General features: G+C 52.2%; 1 protein-coding gene across 3 annotated transcripts in view; it reads right to left on the bottom strand.

The window, feature by feature from the left end:
* Positions 1 to 222: 222 nt before the first annotated feature.
* The window catches only part of GPR107 (G protein-coupled receptor 107), an 82,119-nt gene continuing 63,069 nt past the window's right edge, over positions 223 to 19,272 (bottom strand). For 2 of the 3 annotated variants that reach the window (XM_045563189.1, XM_045563190.1), the window contains one exon: positions 12,665 to 17,677. In XM_045563189.1, coding sequence (XP_045419145.1) covers positions 17,581 to 17,677 — 97 coding nt within the window. In that variant the 3' untranslated portion in view covers positions 12,665 to 17,580. Of the gene's footprint in view, positions 1,066 to 4,035; positions 4,183 to 12,664; positions 17,678 to 19,272 lie in introns of those variants that run through there. The other variant, XR_006737872.1, reaches the window with a different exon arrangement.

Raw genomic sequence — 19,272 nt, forward strand, 5'->3', positions numbered from 1 at the left:
GTGTAAGTGGCCAGTCCCTTCCTCCCTGTGGAGGGGAGCGGTTGGAACAGCGGTTAGCACAGGTCCTGGAGCCTGACCGCACCTAGTGGTTGTGTGGCCTTGGGTAAGTTGCTTAGAGCCTCAGTTTTCTCATCTGGAAAGTGGGGATAATAAAAATACCCCCTCTTCCCGGGGTGGTTATGAGCATTAAGTGATGTATGTAGAATACTCAGCACAATCACCAAAGGTTGGCAATTATTATTATTACTGATAATATTTGAACAATATTATGATAATAATTGTTGACAAAGGAAAAAGAAATCATTTAATTAGACTTTCTGTGGAAAGGCCCCTGCACCAGGAGTCCGAGTGCCACCAGCATGTGGCCTCTGGGCCTCGGTTTCCTCAGCTATAAGTGGGGGTGGGGGTGCCCTGAGCTGCCGCTACCTCACCGGGTGGTCGCCGGAGGAGCTGTCCTCACCCAGAGCAGCGGAGCGAGTGGATCTGTGAACGCACATGCGGCCTGCTTGTCCTGAGACGGATGCAGAGCCCATCTGGCCTGGGGACCAAGCCCCCCAGCCCTCGTAGGCACCCTGCACACCAGAGGGGACCTCTTTGCTCACTCCCTTTCCAGGGAGCTCATGATCCTCAGGCCGTAGGACAACCATTAGCAGAAGCGTGTTCTGGTCCTCAAGGCCTCTCGGTGCCTGGGGAGGACGCACCCTCTGAACTTCACCTTCCCCAGTGGGCATCAGGCTGCACTGAGGCTCTTCTCACACGTGGACAGCTGCCCACGAGCCTCCTGGTGTCCCAGCACAGGGCAACGGTGAGCTGAGCGAAAGCCTGTCCCGGAGGCAGAGAGGAGCCGGCTGTGTTCCCCGGCGCTGCCGTTTCCAGCCTCACTCGCGGTTCTCATCTGTGTTTGGGGGGCAGGAAAGCTGTGCCTGCAAGGCTAGGCGCTCCCGAGCCAGGAGCAAAAAGGGGGACTTGTGAGAGGCAGGAGCGCCAACCCAGGCCCCTGTAGGTAAGGACAGCTGCTGGGTGGAAGCCAGGTTCTCTCTCCCGCTGCCCCGGCTCCAGGGTTGCCTGCAACAGAGACACAAGGCAGCTCGTGGCAGCAGAATTGGCAATATAGGTATGGAAGCACTCAGGGGACTGAAGGGACAGCTGGGGAAGAGGCTGAGGAGGGCAGGGCCTGGGAATCTCCAGGGTCTGGGTCTACATGGCAGGAGTAAGGACACTGTGTCTTCAGGCTGCCACTGTGGGACACAGCCGTCAGCTCTGGCCACTTTCCCTCTCTGCATGCAGCCTTTGCTCAAAATTCAGCCCTGGGAGAGACTGTCTGATGGGGCATGTGGGGGTCACAGGTCCACACCGGATGGGGGTGGCAGGGCAGCTTGCTGGATGGTTCCACCAAGGCTCCTCCAGTGGGGGAGGGGTAGTGTCCCTGAAAGTAACTTGGGTGCTTTGGTGCAGGGGAAGTCCCAGAACCCTGGCTGCCTGGGGCAGTTTCTGTCTGCAGACAGCTTCCCCAGCTCCTCTGCCCCGGCCTGGTCTCACCTGCCCACCTACAGACTGGGCAGTCATAAAGCCGAGGCTGGGAGGAAGGATCTGATTGGCCCACAGGAGCCAGGTGTTTGGCACGGTCCCATCAGCTATGGCCAGTGAGGGTGGGATCACGTAGTTACGGCTTCAGAAGTCCACCCTCGGCAAAGGGGGCTGGGAAGATGCCTCAAATACCATCTATCCCAGAATTGGAGAAGCATCCAAGCTGGGAGCCCCAAGGCCAATGCGCTCCTCTTATGGATGGGAAATGTGAGGACCGAGGCTCACTTCCCCTGTGGGGGAGGACGCTCGGGCCTTGTTCCTATTGATAGTTGAGCCTCCAGCAACCGGAGGGCTCTCTGAGGGCCAAGCTCAGAGACGCTCAGAGCAGGAGCTGGGAGGAGGGGCCCAGGCCCTGGAGCCCACCAGCACGCTGGGTGCCGGGGAGCTGCCCACCGCCTGGCCTGCCCCCAGCTCGTTATGTGATGCCTGCTGCTTTCCCCAGCCAGGAGAGCCCAAGCCAGGGCTGGGGCACGGACTCCCCTGGGCAGATCCAAGGGACAGGTCCTAGGAGAGCCCCAGAGGAGCTCTCCCAGGGTCTTGCCACATATGCCAGGTACCTCTGAGCCTACCCAGGAGCCCCGCCCCATGAGGGCCGGCTGCATGTGTCCCGTTGCTGCTGCTGCCCCTTGCCCAATCGAGGCAGAGGCCTGGGCAACACCGTTGAGTGGGTGGACGTTGACTCTTCAGCCTCCCACCCCCGACGCCTCCTTGGCTATGACATTAAGTCCATCCTTGAGGTCAGCCACACATTGAACCCAATAGTGCCCAGGCCGCTGTCCTGGGCTCCAGGCCCACAAACTTCTGGTACAGACTTGCACAATCACTCTTGCTCCCTGGGCCTCAGTTTCCCTATCTGTACAATGAGGGGCTTCACGGTTCCTTGAAGCTGAGACGCTGTGTGCTGTCACAGTTCTAAGTTGGGGTCCAGTCTTGAGGCAACAGACCAGACCAGGATGAAAGCAGGACCCTCTGCCTTCTCTGGAGTCCTTCAGCTTCCCTTGCTTTTGGACTTGAACTTGGGGTAGACTTGGTAAAGAGTTAGTCCAGTGGCAACAATGGCAGCTACTGCTTACTGCGCCTTGCAGTGCACCAGGCAGCATGAGGCAGTGCGTCAAGTGCTTCCCACGCACCAGTTTGCTGAGCCCTTGCAGGACCCTGTGAGTTGGGCAGCGAGGCCCAGAGAGGTTGAGGAGCTGGGGCCGGGCCACACAGCTGGTAGTCAGCCATAAGGGATAAAAGTCAGGCTCGCCTGCTCCCCCAGTCTGTGAGCGCTTGCCACTCGCTGGGCTCACAACATGGTGCAAAAAGAAATCCTGAAATCCAGCTACAAAGAGATGTGTGCCCTGCTGAGACCTCCAGTGTCACTCTGCCCAGTTTTGTGGGCACCTCACCAGGGCTGGCAGAAGGCAGGAGGGGTCCACGTGTCTGGGGCTACCAAGCACCTGGTGCATGGGTAAGTGAGCCTCCCCGTACCTGCCCTCCACCCCATACCCTCTTCTTTGGAGCAGCTCTGGGAGGACCTGGGCCCCCACCGGCTCCTGGAGTTTCCCCAATGGAGCCTGACAGCCCTTTCCTGGGGTCCAGCAACCAGTGACTGTCAGTGGCAGCTGATCTTTAAAACCCTCATTCTCAGTCGCCTCTGAGGCATCATTCGTTTGCTGTTGTGCCAGTGGTGATGCCCTGCTCCTGCCAGCCCTGGCTGGGGGACGTCCACGATAGATGGCAGCTGGCCGGCCGGGTGGCCCCGCCCAGGGCTCTGAGCTCAGCCCAGGACTCCTGCCTGGCCTCTGAAGACCGACCCGCTGCAGGCAGTCAGGGGGGCTGCATGTGGATTCTGCAGAGCAGAGAGGCAGAATATTTTAAATTACGATGTAGGAAAAGCTCCTCAGTTAGGTGGGAGGCACAGGGCTGAGAGTTCAGAGGCTGAGGTGGAGTCCTGGAACCTTCTCTTGCACTGGTAGCAGGGCAGGGGGCCTGGGACAGCCTCCCTGAGCTTCATTTGCAAAAGAATGCCATCTGCTCTCTGGGCTCTGAAATGCACCTGGGGCCTCTCCCTATGCCCCCCAGGGGTTAAATATGGGGGTAGGGGAGTGGAGAGGCCCCTCAGCCCCCACCCTTGTCCAGCAAGGCCAGCAATACCTGATTGTGGTTAGGGCAGGAAGGAGGAAGGGGCAGAAATGGGGGGGGCATCAGGGTTGGCCTCTCCCAGCCCTTGGCCCCCAGCCCTGCTCCACCTGAGGGAAATGTGCTGCAAAGGACTGAGTTTTTGGTGTCCCCCCAGAATTCCTATGTTAAAATCCCACCTCCCAAGATGATGGTTTTAGGAGGTGGGGTCTTTGGGAAATGGTTAGGCCATGAGGGTGGGGCCCTCATGAAAGGGATTAGAGCCCAGAGAGACCCGGCCACGTGAGGTCACAGCGAGAAGACGGCTATGAGGAACGCACTCACCAGACACAGACTCTGCCGGTGCCTTGATCTTGGACTTCCAGCCTCCAGAACTGTGAGCGATACATTTCTGCAGCAAACAGACTAAGACACCTGTCAACACCAAGCTGATTGCAGGCACTGCCAGCCACTGGGTGCCCTTCAGGGGGCCTGAGGACAGAAGGAAAATAGACTAGAGAGAAGGAAATGTGTAGGTTTTGGCTCCTTTATTTAGAGGAGCTGGCTGGTGGCTTGGGGGTGACTTAGGGGCCAGTTGTTCCCAACTTGTCTCTGATAGTCTGCAGGCTGGAGGGCGAGGCCTGGCCTTTGGCCTAAAGGCTGCGGGTGGAGAGGGCCCTGCACTCAGGCCCTTTGCGGCCTCAGCGGCCCGGGACCCCCCCGCCTTGCTGCGGGCGGAGGCTCCCAGCAGGCCCCTCCGGAGGGGTAAATACAGCCTTGTTAATAACCGTCTGAGCCGCCCGGCGCAGGGGCGCCCACGCTCCGTGTTAAGAGTGGTTCCAGAGGGCCCGGAGAGACTCAGCGCACGGGGGTAAAGCGTGATTAAAAAGCAACTGGCCACCTGCTGACAGAGTCTATGCGGCCTGGACAGCACGGAGGAAGAAGATACAGTCGAACTCACGGAAAAGCAGGGAGGGCAGAGGAGCCGGAGTGGGAATGCTGGATGGGACAAACGGGATTTTCCTCAAAACCAACAAAAGCGACCTCATTCCAGGCTCAGTCCTGGGAGGTTTGTGCCACAAAGCCCAGAGCGGTGGGCGGACAGGACTCGGCCAGGAGACAGTACCCCTGGGCTCCGGGGCCAGGACTTCTGGGGGTGCTGTCAGGGTGGGGCTGGGGGCACGGCCCTCTGTGACAGGCTGCTCTAGTGCCCCCATGTCTGTGGCCACTGACGGTGAAAGAGCATGTTATCTGCAGACTCTCAGGAAGGACACTGGTACCCTTCCTTCGCGAAAGCCCCCGCCCCCCTCAGAAGGCCGCCCTGACGTTTTCTGGGGAGCTTCCCGGATGCTCTAGGGACTGTGAAGTCGCCCCAGGTGCCCGGAGGCCTCCTGCATTCTTCTGTCGGAGCAGTTATTTGCAAAGCACTTCACAGCAGCAGAAAACCTGGCCGGCGCTGGCTAAGGTATTAATAAAAAGGGAACATTTGGAACGCTGGAGTCCGGCAGCACCTGCCTTTAGGCGAGGCTTGACCCAGGGCTCACGGGCTATGAGAATTGCTTTTCCTCGCTGTGGCTGTGCATCCTCAGTGCTGGGGCCACTCTGCTGCAGGCAGCCTTCGGGCTTCCTGCTGGGGGTTCACACCTCGCGGAAAGTGACCCACTTCTTCCCCTCCCCCAACCCTGCTCCAGAACTGGGTCTCATTGGCCCAGATTGGCCCGAATGGGGTCATTTGTCTATTCTTGGACCAATCAGTGTAGGGCATGGGGAGACGAGGGGTATGTGGATCAGCTTGAACCAATCAAGGTGCAAGCCCAGAGCTAGGAGGGGGCCAGTCCCACTGAAGCCACAAGCCTGAGGAATCTGAGGTCCAGTTGGGAGTAGGGAAGAGGGGATGAAGACCAGAGAGGCAGCAAACAGCTGTCCCCTGTGACACTCTCTCACCACTAGCCTTGGCACCTGCTGTTCTCCCTGCCTGAACATGATGCACTTTGTCAAGCCGATTCATCCTGCGCAGGAGGGAGGGATGGCGCTTTCTCCATGAAGTCCTCCTTGACCACACCCAGCCAGGGCACCTCTCAGCTTGGGTCACTGTATGTCTTATCTATTTTTTAAAACAGCTTTAGAGAGAGATAATTCACATACCATACAATTCACCCATTTAAAGTGTACATTTCAATGGTTCTTAGTATATTCACAGGGTTGTGCAACCATCACCACAATTTTAGAACATTTTCATCACTCCCCCCCAAAAGAAACCTCATACACCTTAGCATTTACCCCTCACAACCCCAGTCCCCCAGCTCTAAGCAACCACTAATCTGCTTTCTGTCTCTATAACTTGCCTATTCTGGACACCTATAAAATTAGATTGCTTTATGGACGAGTGGAAACTGGACATTGTATGGAATTGGAATCATACGGTATGTGGCCTTTCGTGTCTGGCTTCTTTCATTGAGCATCGTGTTTTCTAGTTTCATCCATGCTGTGGTGTGTAAAGTACCTTATTCCTTTTTATTGCGGAGTAATATTCCGTGGTATGGCTATGCCACGTTTTATTTAACTGCTTATTAGCTGATGGACAATTGAGTTGTTTCCACTTTTTGACTATTATGAATAATGCTGCCATGGACATGTGCACACAAGCTTTGCGTGGACATATGTTTTTATTTGTCCAGGCTGTCCACCTACCTACCAGTGGACACGTGGCAACGTTACACTTAATCTCTCGAGGAACTGCCAAACTTTTCCAAAGCAGAAGCCCCCCTTTACATTCCCACCAGTGGTGTGTGAGGGTTCCAATGTCTCAACATCCTCACCAACACTTGTCATTATCTGTCATTCTGATTCTAGCCCTCCCAGTGGGTGTAAGGGAGCATCTCACTGTGGTTTTGACTGACATTGCCCTGATGGCTAATGGCGTTGAGCCTCTCCTGCGTTTGCTGGCCATCTGCATAACCTCTTTGCAGAAAGGCCTACTTAGGGGCCCAGGCCAGTTGGTGGGGAAAGGACAGTTTTTGCAAACAAAGGTTGCTGGGAATACTTGATATCCACATGCGAAAGAATGAAGTTGGACCTTTGTTGTACAAAATGCAAAAACGCCTTACAAATGCAAAAATAACTCAAAATGGATCAAACCCCTAATATAACAGCTAAAAATATAAAAATCTTAGAAGAAAACACAGAAGAAAAGTTTCATGACACTGGATTTGGCAATGATTTCTTGGATATAATGCCAAAAGCATAGGGAACAAAAGAGAAAAACCAATAAATTGGACTTCATCAAAATGAAACACCTGTGTGCATGGAGGAACACTAGCAACGGTGTGAAAGGCAACCCACGTAATGGGGGAAAATATTTCTTTTGTTGCTCATGCTTTGGTAACACATCTAAGAAACCGTCGCCTCATACAAGGGCATGAAGATGTACCCCTATGTTTCCTTCTAAAAGTTTGGTAGTTTCAGCCCCTACATTTAGGTGGATGATGCATTCTGAGATAATTTTGAATACGGTCTGGGATAGGAGTACACATTTACTTTTCGTATGTGGATGTCCAGTTGTCTGAACACCATTGGTGGAAAAGACTGTCCTTTCCCCATTGAATTGTTTTGGCACCTTGGTTGAAACCAACTGACCATAAATGTATGGCTGTACTTTCACACTCTCAGTTCTATTTTATTGATCTGTATGTCTATCTGTCTGCCAGTCCCACACTCTCTTGATTACTGTAGCTTTGTAGTAAGTTTTAAAATTGAGAAGTGAGTTCATCAACTTGGTTCTTTTGCAACATTGTTTTCAGGATCCATAGCATTCGCATGCGCATGTTAGGATCAGCTTGTGAATTTATGCAAAGAAGCCAGGTTTACTGCATTCAATTTGTAGATCAATTTATATTGCCCTCTTAACAATATTGTCTTCTGATCCATGAATATGGATCTTTCCATTTATTTAGATGATCTTTAATTTCTTTCAATATTTTATAGTTTTCAGAGTATAAGCTTTGCACTTGTTAAATTTATTCCTAAGTATTTTTTTATGCTATTGTAAATGGAGTTGTTTTCTTAATTTTATTTTTGGACTGTTTATAACAAGTGTGTAGAAAAACAATTGATTTTGTATGTTGATCTTGCATCCTTGCTCACGTCTGTATCTCTGTGCTTTACACAGGGGCAGGCACTTCTAAAAGCTAACACAAGGCGAATAGGCTGGAAGCAGAGTGAGGCTGGGGGCCGGGCCACCATCCAGACAAGGGGTGGGCTGGCTGGCCGGGGTGGTAGCAGTGGGAGAGAGAAGTGGGTAGACCTGAACCACGGCCTGGGATGGGGATGGGGAAAGAGAAACAGCCAGGACAAGGGCTGGGTTTTTTCACCAGGATTGGGGAGGAGTGTGGTCATTCCATTTTCAAAGTGGGGCTTTGATGTGCCTTTAACACAGTTCAGGAAGCAGCTGAATGAGCCAACAGGAGCTCAGAGCAGCTCTCGGCGGAAATAAAATCCTGGATGTCAGAGAGGCAGAGAATGGGGGAGACTGCCCAGCACCCAGGAACGCAGCACTGAAGGGAGGGACACAGGAAGCCGAGCAGCTGGAGAGCCAGGAAATCCACAGGAAGTCGGACTGGGCTGGTGCAGAGTGTGAGGAGGGGGTGGAGAGCCTCTCAGAGGGAAAGGATGTCCCGCCGTGTCACAAGCTGCTAAAGTCAAGGAAACCATCAGAGGTGGTAAGTAACTTTAGCTAGATTGTGGCAGGGCGGAAAGCAGACCGCAGTGCATTGGGGTTAGCTGGAAGGTACAGAGGCAGACTGGGAAGTGTTTGGCCTAGAAGTGGGGGGAGGCTGCTGCTGTCCAGGGAGGCTTCTTTTTTAATGGGAAAAACTTGGACAAGCTTTACTGCCAAGAGACAGGGCCAGGCAATGTAGAGAGGGTGAAGACACAGAGTGGGGGGATTGAGCGACAGGAAGATTCCTGGAAAGGTGGGAGCCGGCTGAGTGCGGTGGCTCTTGCCTGTAGTCCCAGCACCTGGAAGGCCAAGGTGGAAGGATCACTTGAGCCCAGGAGTTCGAGGTTGCAGTGAGCTGTGATCTCACCACTGCACTCCAGCCTGGGCGACAGAGCAAGACCTTGTCTCAAAAGCCAAAATAAAACAAGACCCAGAAAGGTGGGAGTGCAGGAGGGAGTGTTACCAGCATGTGCTCTCCCTCAGTCCTTGTGTCCAGGAACAAAGAACTGAAACCCGATGCCAAAGTAGCGAAGCATGAGCAGAAAGTTTTATTTAGCAAACACACTCCCAAACAGACATGGAAGTGGGCTGTTAAAGTGATTGATAATCAGCAAAGTTATTTAAGCAAACATGACAGTACACTCGGAAGGGGTCGGAGCAGGAGCACATCCAAGCGGACAGTGGCTCTGGGGTCTCTCTGGGGTCCCCATTTCTTCCCTCCTTCCTGCACTGCTGTTTCCCTGACCCATGAAGATGCTGCCTCCTCCCCTCCAGCAGGCAGGAGAGGTTTTACTTTATTAGCTCGGGCCTGGGTGTGTCACAGTTTCCAAAGCCCATTCGAGGGGTAATAATTTATGGTAACGATGGTACAATGAAGTCGGAGTGACTTGAGGACACTTCTGTGCTCCATCTGCGTGGGCGCCCCGAGGGGCTTCCCCAAACTGGAGTGAACGAGGTGTTTTTGCAATGGTTACCATCTCAGCTGACCACAGCTTTTGTTTTCATTAATCTCTAGTCCAAACTTTGTTCCTATCATCCTGCGCACCTGTGTTCCGTACGTATTCTGAACTCCTGGCTCAGGTGTCGGGGGGAAGTGGAGGAAACGCCCCCGTCCCCATGCTGCCTCTCCTCCCCACTCTGCACCCTGATACTGTTCCCATCTCCTCATCCATCTGTGGCCCCCCCCAATACTAGGCGTGTTGAGAACGATGTTCAACCCTTGGTAGCAGGGCAGACTGGAACCACTGCCCTGATGATAGTTACCTCTACGGGGATCAGCTAGAATGGCTCACGAGGGGCCACAAGCTCAGTTCCTAAGGACATGTTTTAATGAGAAGATTCCTCCTTTTTACGGAGATCAGCATTTCCTTGCAAACTGGGAAGGAGCAGTCGAAGGCACAGTTCCCCGGGGTGTCACACTGACCCCCTAACAGCCAGTGCCCAAAGTGCTGAGCAAGCTTCTCTTCGCGGGCACAGGGGCAGTGCTGAAGGGCTCAGGCCAAATTCCCAGAAACGCCGGCCCTGCAGGAGAGCCCGGCCAGCGCAGGCCTGGGGAAGGCAGTCAGCACTTTTTCTCCTTACGGGAACCACTTCCCAGCCTCCTTGTACTTAGCCTGAGGGAGTGTGCAGCCCTCTATCTGCATCTGACAGATTCCTGGTGATGGGAAAGCCACCCAAAGGCAGGTGTGACAAGGGGCCTGAGGAGGGGCTGGGAAGACTCACCCAGAGTCCTGGCACCCAGGAGGCGGACATCTGCTCCGGACTTAGGCTCACTGCCTGTTTGATCAGAACCACCCAGAGCCCCCAGCCTCCTGGTACTCGGGACCCTGTTAGTTACTTCTCTGACTTCAAGATTTTGCCTACCAGACAGTATTTGTTGACAATGATGTTTTTCCATCAATGACAGCTGCTGATCAGAATGGACCAGCCTGAGATGACCCACACTGTGACAGGACTCCCGTACCATGGAAGAAGTGTCCACCCTCGGAATGTGTGTCCATGGTGGAGCTGGCTTCTAGATCTCCTGTTACAGAACTGCTCTTCCGGGGCTTTGGTGGCGATTTGAGTACCCAGTCAGTATTTCCGAAACACTTATTCTGCCCTGGCCTGGTACTTGTGAATACTACTCAGAGTAAGTGACTCAGTAAACTAGGTTGATGTGACCCCAGTCTTTGGGGCCAGCAGGTCAGGCTGGTCTTCTTGGCCTCACACTGGAGTTCTGGACGGGTTGGTGTCTATGCAGTCAAAGCCTCAGCGATGGAAACCTCAGCAAACCCCTGCCAAGAGGAAACATTCTGAAACTACCTCTCACCCTCAGCAGTGGGCTTGCTGAATGAAGTCCAGCCCAAGGGACAGGCACACACACTGAAGGGCTCTCATTTGCTGAGCACTCACTTTGTGCCAGGTGGCTCTTCATGACACGGAGCAAATGACGTGACGCTCAGCGGGTGAAGCTGTGGCCAGACTCACGGGCACAGGTTTTTCTAACGCCAAGCACGGGGGCTCCGAGGCTTCGAAAGCTGATCTTTCTTCAGCACCAACAGCTGTGGTTCTTACTGGGAAGCTCTGGCTGTGGGGGAGGAAGGAGTCCATGAGACCTGGAACACCAAGGGGCCCCTCATAAAATGGTTCGGGAGAGCAGGCCCTCCCAGCACCCTGCCTGCCATCTCTCACCTGGTTCCTGGTGACAGCAGCCGGCAGGCCTAGGGACGCTGACTTCAGGTCCAGGAGGGGTTCTGTGCAAGGTGAGCTCATACAGGTGCCAGCAGGAAGACTGACCAAAGACTCAACGGAGCTGGGTTGGGCCTGTTTCCAGGACAGCATCACCTGGAAACTTGTTAGCAATTCAAATTCTCAGGCCCCACAGAGGATTCGGATGCTGGCTACAGGGTTAAATGATCCCAAGGTCCTTTCCAAATCTTTTTTAGGCGACATAGGGTCTCGCTGTGTCACCCAGGCTGGAGTACAGTGGTGTGATAATAGCTCATTGCAACCTCCAACTCCTGGGCTCAGGCCATCCTCCTGCCTCAGCCTCCTGACTAACTGGGACTACAGGCGCACGCCATGACGCCCAGCTAACTTTTCTATATCCCAAGTTGTCCCTTTGCTGAGCTGCCTCAGCATCCCTCATCCTGGGCGCCCCACTCCTCACCGTTTGTTCCATGGGCGTCCTTGGAAGTCCAGGCCTCTGGAGAGCCGGGGCAAGAGCTGTGGGCGGGCCACGGAAAACGGTAGCACGGACATGGATTCTAAAGCTCATTTTCATTCTGAGGTTCTGTGACACGGTGACCTGAGGATCATCCTAACACTGTAATAAACACACGAGCAGTAATAGGGCTGCTTTCTGAGCCCTGACTGTGCCAGGCACCGGGCCAAGCCCCTGACTTAATCCTCACCACTCCAACAAGGCCGGGGCCGGGGGCCCTGGGTTCTCAGTCTCAGCTCTGACATTTATTAGCTGGGAGGCAGTGGTATAACCTTCTTTAGCCCCAATTTGTGTAGTTTTAAAGGCAGGGTTTTGGGTGGATGAATCACAAAACCAGTATGCTGCATGAAAGAAGCCAGATGCAAAAGAGGACATGCTGTACGGTTCCACACATAGAAGTTCCAGAACAGCAAACTAAACGATGGTGCAGTCAGAGCACTGATGTGGTAGTTTCGGAAAGTGGGCAAAAGAGAACGTTATGGGATGATGGAAATGTTCTGTCTTGACTGTGGTAGAGGCAATAGAACTGTATATACATTTGTCAAAACTCACTGAACTACACATTTAAAAAGGATGAATCTTATATGTGAAATACGCCTCTATTTAAACATTTCCAGTAAAATAAGAGGTTTGTGACTGAGTGAATTTTAAAAATGTTTTGAGTCTAGAATCCTGGATTTCTCTGCTTCCAATGTGGGATAACCCAGAGCTATTGACAACTGATGTCAGCAGGAGGGGCACTAAAGCCTGTCACAGTGTGCGCTTTGTCATCTCTCCCCAAGTGGCAGCAGTGCCCAGGGCCTGATTCTGAAGGCACCTGCCTGCCCCCAGGTAGGCAGGACATCAGTAACCTACAATTGGTTTCCGCTGTTTGCGTTTTAATAGTGGCGGCCATGGATCTGCCAAGATGCCTGGGACTTGTCTAGTAGGTGTCACTGTTTCCAGTGGGAGCAGGTGGGAGGCAGTTAACTAATTTAATGAACAAAAATCACGAGAGGGCGGTGGAGGAGAGAAAGCACAAGAGTCACTGACTCTCAGATTACAAACATAACTGCCGTCATAGAATCTTTATTTTACACATTTGCATCACAGCAAGAGAATTCATCTCATATAACGCCTTGACCTGATCCCCACCTATTATATGTGTACGTAAATACTCTTCAATGATCATTAGTGTTAAAAAACAATACTGAAAACCTGCATCCCAATCTGACCAGGAAAGCAAATGATATTTACAGACCTGCAAGCCTCCCTCCAATGAAATTTCTGGATTAAGTATGTCCGACTTCGAGGTCACATGACTATGCAAATGCAATTTGTCAAAGCTGCTTAAAGAGTCAAGAACCACCCGACTATGTGGACAGGATTTCTAGGTCCTGTAATAGGATCTCAAACGCTAAGGAGGCAGGCCCTGTGGCTCTGATTTGCCTGCCCACAAACATACATTTCTGCCCCAGAATCTTTATTTTACACATTTGCGTCATATTGAAATAAGCTGTCTTGGGGTGAGTTAGCTTTTCTGTTTCACACTGACCCTTACCGACTTCGCCCAGAACCACCCCCCGCCCCCCAGCCTGCAGACTTGCTGCCATCTGGGCCCCACAGGCCCCATCAGCACCTGCCCTCGCTCCCTCGCGCCCCTCCCCTCGGGGTGCTTTCTTCACACAGTATCTCAGGGACGGGCATGTCCCAGGCCCTAGCAGGGAGCTGTCTAAAAGCATTATCTGTTTTTTAAGCATAAACCACTCAGAGAGGGCACAAGTGCACCACCAGGCTACAAAAGCAGCCCCTGGGGAATTTGGACAATGTTCATCTTGCCGACCAATAACTACATTCCAGGTGGTGACAAGTTTTAGCATCAACTCAGGTGGATGTCTTTTAAAGACTCCTTGCCAGAAACACCCTAGGGAAAACTGGAGCAAAGAGCAGATCTTCTAGAACATTTGGTATGTTCCAGATGGATACCTCTTGATACAATGCGAGGTACTGAGTCAAAGTCTAATTCTGTTAGTGGGGAAGCCATTAACTTACTGAATCCCAATGGGAAAATAAAGCAGCGGGCCGCGGCACCCTGGACTTGGCACACTGTGTGCCTGCGTCCGAGAAGAGCACGGGGGAGAGGTGTGGAGTGTGGGAACAGGGGTGCAGGGGCGGGCGGGGGTCTGCTTCCTTTGAAATTCAGCGGCTTGGCAGTGTGAGGCATGAACCATTCGGCTGCTTTACTGGGTGTATGGAGCCGGGCCAAACACCTCATCAGACTGTCTGATGTTCTGAGAGCCTTCCTCGAAGCAAACGCTTCAGGATGGGGGAGACGGCCAGGGTGCCACTGGCAACTACCACAGCATCCTTCACACTCTCCTCGGCATGTAAGGACTGGTTCCTCATAGCAGACTCTTGCAAGTACTAAAATAAGACGTACATTTTAGTGTGAAGGAAGACCATCACATATAGCCCAAAGCAATAATATACGACATTAGTACGCACTCTCTTAATAAAATCCTCCTTAGCGTAGAAACTATATCCTGCTCACAGCTGCTGGGGGAAAACGCTGCAATGCACCAAAGCCTTTAGCCCGTATTCCTGGAGTGAGCCCTGCAGTGAGCCCGGGAGGCCTGGGCAGAAGGGGTGGAGGAGGGATGACGGAGGAGGGGAGGGAGGCGAGGGAGTCGGGGAGGGAAGGTTGCGGGACAAAGGGGGCAGAGGTTCTGATGAGATCACAATGCAGGAGTGGAAATTTCACCACAGCAGTCACATGAAGGGGACTTAGGAGGCTGTGTGCTGCCTCCGCTGGCTGGACATGTCGGGGCGGGGGGCGGGGGGAGAACTGAGTATTTTATTCAAAAGAGGTTTCTTGAGAGAAAACTGAACTGGCGCAGGCTCTGCTTGGAGCCTGTGCCTTTAACACTGGAGCAAGCGCCTCCTTATAAGATAGCAAGCCACCAAGTCACCAGAACCACATTCAACAGCACAAAATGCTTTTCTGCTTACATTTTAAAGCACTGAGAGACCAAGAAACAGGCTGAGCAAGTCCTTGGCCACTGTTAAGTGCCAGGATTAAGAGATCAATGATTATTCTTGCCCAAGAAATAATTTTCTAGCAAATACGCACCCTTTATTAAATTTCGCAGCCAGCAGCACTTTCAGTCCACAACAGATTTCTCAAAGGAAACATGGATATTCTGTGCAGGCAGGAACAGGGAGTAGGAGTACAAAGTGAAGCTATAAATACCACCAATGGCTCTGTGATGTGCACCCGATATTTTCTGCCCAATCCCTGACATACTGCACGGGCTTAACAGCTCAAACACCGTGTTACGATGAGCCTGAGCGCCCTGCGGGAAGCTGCAGGAAGGCAGCTTGTTAGCTGGTGAGGCTAGCTGGCTTTGGACCCCTGTAGGTCATCTTTACTGGAGGACAGCTAAATGCTGGGCACAGCTACTAAGTGATGGAGAAAGAAGACAAATTTATAGAACAGGATGGAGAGCTTAGATAATTTTTCAAAAGCCTGGAACCACCACCTGTTTTCCCAGTCCTGGGCTGGGGTTTTGATTTTTCTTATTATCAGCCTGACTTCAAACCTTCTACCAGTTGCTAGGACGTGGCCAGACAACCTGCCTGTTAGACAGGCTGTGGCCTTGACTTATAAAAGGCCACCCTGTCTTGTCTGTGCACTGCTGCTCCAGAAGGGTCAGGACAGTAAAGCTGCAGCCACGTGGCCCTGCTGGGGTTAGCCCAGAGGCGCCCATGGGATCTGAAGGATGCCCAGCGCCCAGGCTCACGGGCCGGCAGGATCACGCAGGCTCCAGTCTTGGCCACCCGGCCGGACAGTGCCCGTCCACACACATGCTCACCCTCCCTCTACTCCTCCACTCACGGGTTTCCTTGTTTCAAAACCCCAGCATGTGAATTTGGGACACCTCCATGGAGACCCTGTCTAGGAGGGAGGTCCCATCACACCTTTTGTTCCTGCCAAGGAGGCCGCTGCCCAGTCAACAACATCTGCTGGTAGGAGAAGCAGCAAACGTGTCCCTCTGAAGGAAGTACCCAGGAGGGTTTTGGTGGTCACGGCATGCGACACACGCCTGCAGCACTACTACTGTGTATGTGCACAGGAAAACAAAGTATTAAAAATACTCCCATCCTCCCTCCTTTATATAGCTCCAAGTTAATTTTTTAAGAAAGAATTCCCTTAAGTGAATCCTTTGGATGTATTTACCCTTCTCCGGAAGATGGGAAGTTACACAAACACTTCCCTAAAATCTCTGCCGGGAGGCAAGCAGTTGGGCCCGGGAAGAGGCTCACTCTGCCATGTGAGCCAGCAGGCGGGACCAGCCAGAGCACAGAATGCTGAGAAAAGTGCACAGAAAGAACACTTGCTTCCTCACGGGTCATTCAGGCAGTGAAAATGCCATGAGAGAGGGAAAACAACTGTTTGCTAAGCAGAGACTTTTCAGGTTCCCAACCCTGGGATAGCAAGTATGACCCTGAATCCCGTGGTTTCTGATTGGCCCTGCTGAGTCAGAGGTGACGGGTGACAGTCACCCCACCAGGAGGTCCCTGTCTCCTGCAGGGGCAGGCTCAACGACAAGTCCAGGCAGGAGTGGGCTCAAGCTTCTGGAAGCAGCCCTACCCAGCTGGCCCCCCAAGCAGCGTTCCTGACAGGGCCATGCTTGGGTCTCCTGGTAAGCTCATGGTCACAACGGACCTTCGGAGCTCGTCCCATTGATGAAGTGACTAATCTCTGAGTCATAACACTGCTCACTTCAGGCAACTGCTTGTGTTTAGCCCCAAGCTCTGAAGGTTTGGAAGGGAACTCCATTGAGTTTCTGTGAAAGATGTCACTCTCCCAAAATCCCTGAGTGTAAACAGTTTAATCACACTCATCTTCTTCATGTGCATACTCTTGGGACATGGGGACCAAGTCTGTTTAATTCCTGTACTCGAAAGTCATACCTAACCTATAGGAACAGCTTTTTAATGAGGATGATTTGCTTGTACTTATGTGTTTACTTAAACGCTGCCTTTCTGCCCCCAGCTGCCCTTAAGGAAAGTTCCTTCCCATTTTTCCCAAAATTCTTATCACATAAAATAGATAGAAGCCACAAGAGGAGAGGGGAAACAAGAGATGGGGGAGCCAGATGTTCAGGGAAGTCCTACAGGAAAATGCTTTTTGAGCTTAAAAATACATTTCTTTCCACCCACTAGGCAATACAGACTACACGCAATCAAGAAAACCATTTCCCATCCCCTGGTCCCATTTCCCAGGACCATGACCCTGACAGTGACATTGCAACCCTCAAATCTTTTGGAAAGAAGACCACTAGGCCTCTAGAGCTATCGGATCCTGGTCACTTTCAAAATCTGGAATAAAGGGCAACCTTCAGGGCCAGGAATGCTGGGGCAGGTGCCACAGACTAAACTGGGTTGGGACTTTGCTTTCTAAAATAACCAATTTCATTCATTTTTGTCCTCCCAAAAATGCAAGGACACTCTTGCTTTCCCTTCTTTGTAAGTCCTCAGTAGACACCTGACCACGTCCCACAGCCGGGCTTCTGTACCGTGACTGGCATCACTCATACCTCCCAGCCTCCCTGCCCTCCCACCAACACTCCTACGCTGCCACGCGTGGGGTCGCAACTGCACACACCCTAGAGCTCCCACCTGAAAAAAGAATTTAAATTAAGAACAAATTCTTGCTATTCTCTTCCTCCCCGCTCTCCCTCTATCCCTCCCCGCCACTCCTTCCTGCAGGAGAACTCTAGCTGCCCGTCACCAGCCACAGACACAGCTTCCATAGGAGAGTACAAGGTTAGGTTTCTGTGGCACTTTGCTCCCAGCCACGTGCTCTGTGGTGTCACTGTCGGAGATGCCAATAGTTCACTGTCAGGAACTGCTCTTGCTCACCAGTAGGACTATTAATAAATTAAAAGTTTTCTTTGACGGTGCGCCATCCTCAAAGTCAGCCCCATCACACGGCGCCTTCCCAGTCAGCCTGGGGCTCCACAGAGCCATTGGTCACCTTCTTGACTTTCTTCACGTTCTCCATCACCCCTGACGTTGTCACTCTGAACAAGGAAAAAAGAAGAAAACAATTAAGAAAATCTCACAGTCTGATAATAAAAGGCCACCTCCACACAGCACTGTGGTTAGTTAGGAGCAGTTACAGGTGTTGGCTCTAGAACCAGACGTACCTACGTTTGAATCCTGGCCTGCTCTTGCTAGGAGCTGTGTAACCTTGGCCAAGTCACCTGAGCTCTCTGTGCTTAGGTATAATAAATTTCACTTTCCAGAACTGTCATAAGGAAAAAATGAGATTCTCCAAAGTACCTAATCAATAAATACCAGCTGTCATTATGATCATCACCAATCTTTCTGCCATGACCTCCAGAATTTTTATGTTGCATACATACATGGTAGTTATCGTTATGAGATTGACATCTCTACCATAATTAACAATCGCAAAAGAAAGCTAATTAGCCACACAGACATTTATAATAACCAGCCACAATGGATCATTTCTGAGTCATGGGACAGAACCACAGGTTTAGAGGAATCTTCTGGGCCCAAAGATTCTTTGACCACTACAGACAGAGAACTAACAGCTTTCGGCAAATCCAGGCCCTGGTTCCTGCAGGCTGGGGCCTGGCCGTGCTGTCAGCATGTGGCCTCTGTCCCACTCCGAGCTCCCATTCTGTCTGCCAGCGCTTGGCACTGAGGAGGTGCCACAGAGCCGCTCGCTGAACACGAGATTTAAAGATGGAAGAACCCTGGCTTCACAAGGTGCGCGGAGCTAAGTAAGGCAGCCATTTCGGCAGACTGAATCACATCTCTCAAGAGGACACAATCTCCAAGAAGACAACCTCCTCCCTCACAAAAGGTGAGCTGGAAAGATTCTAAGGTGCTCTGCATCTATGAAGCAACTGGCAGCTCTGTAAGTAGCAGGAGAAACCAAGCGGACGTACTGAGTGTGAAAAACCACCTGGCCCAGGCCTGGAAACAATGAAGCACTTATGTTCCCCCATCATGGACCAACAGGAATTTCCTAATCAGTAAAATAAATTCCATCGATCAACTCAATCATCTGGAGTACATCCAGCTGGACTTCACAGTAGATGTTTTTATGGGTAAGAGAGGAAACCTTTCTCCCTTTCTTCCTCCTGCCATTCCTGCCCACACATTGCTGCTGTGACCAGGCTCAAAAGCCACCCAGCCCTCCCCAGAGTCAGGACCTTTCTCAAACAAAATCTTTCAGACTTGCAGGTTATTTGTATTTGTGGCAAAGTTGGGACAAGATATGTGGCCAGAATGTGGTTCTCATGGGAACTGAGGGAGTCCCGCAGATGCTGTGAGCGTGAAAACATCCCCCAAGACAAAGGAAAACACCTCAATTGACCACCCAGCATCACGTCCGGCCTGACCTCCCCCAGAGGTGACACTTCCCCCAGAGGGGCCGAGGCACACAGGGCTGCTCCAGGCTGGGCCACGGAGGCAGGGCCTCGCCAAAGCCCACAGCAGCCCCCACGCATCTCCATACCTCTTTATAGCAGAAACGAAATGCAACCTCAAGTCTTCCAGAAACACTCCTGGTAATAACGCAACTATCCTATGGTTACAGCACCTTGTTAAAAAAGGACAAGCAGTTCTCCACACATTGGCACTG

The sequence above is a fragment of the Lemur catta genome, chromosome 10 (genome assembly GCF_020740605.2).
Source record: "Lemur catta isolate mLemCat1 chromosome 10, mLemCat1.pri, whole genome shotgun sequence".
Lineage (NCBI taxonomy): Eukaryota > Metazoa > Chordata > Mammalia > Primates > Lemuridae > Lemur > Lemur catta.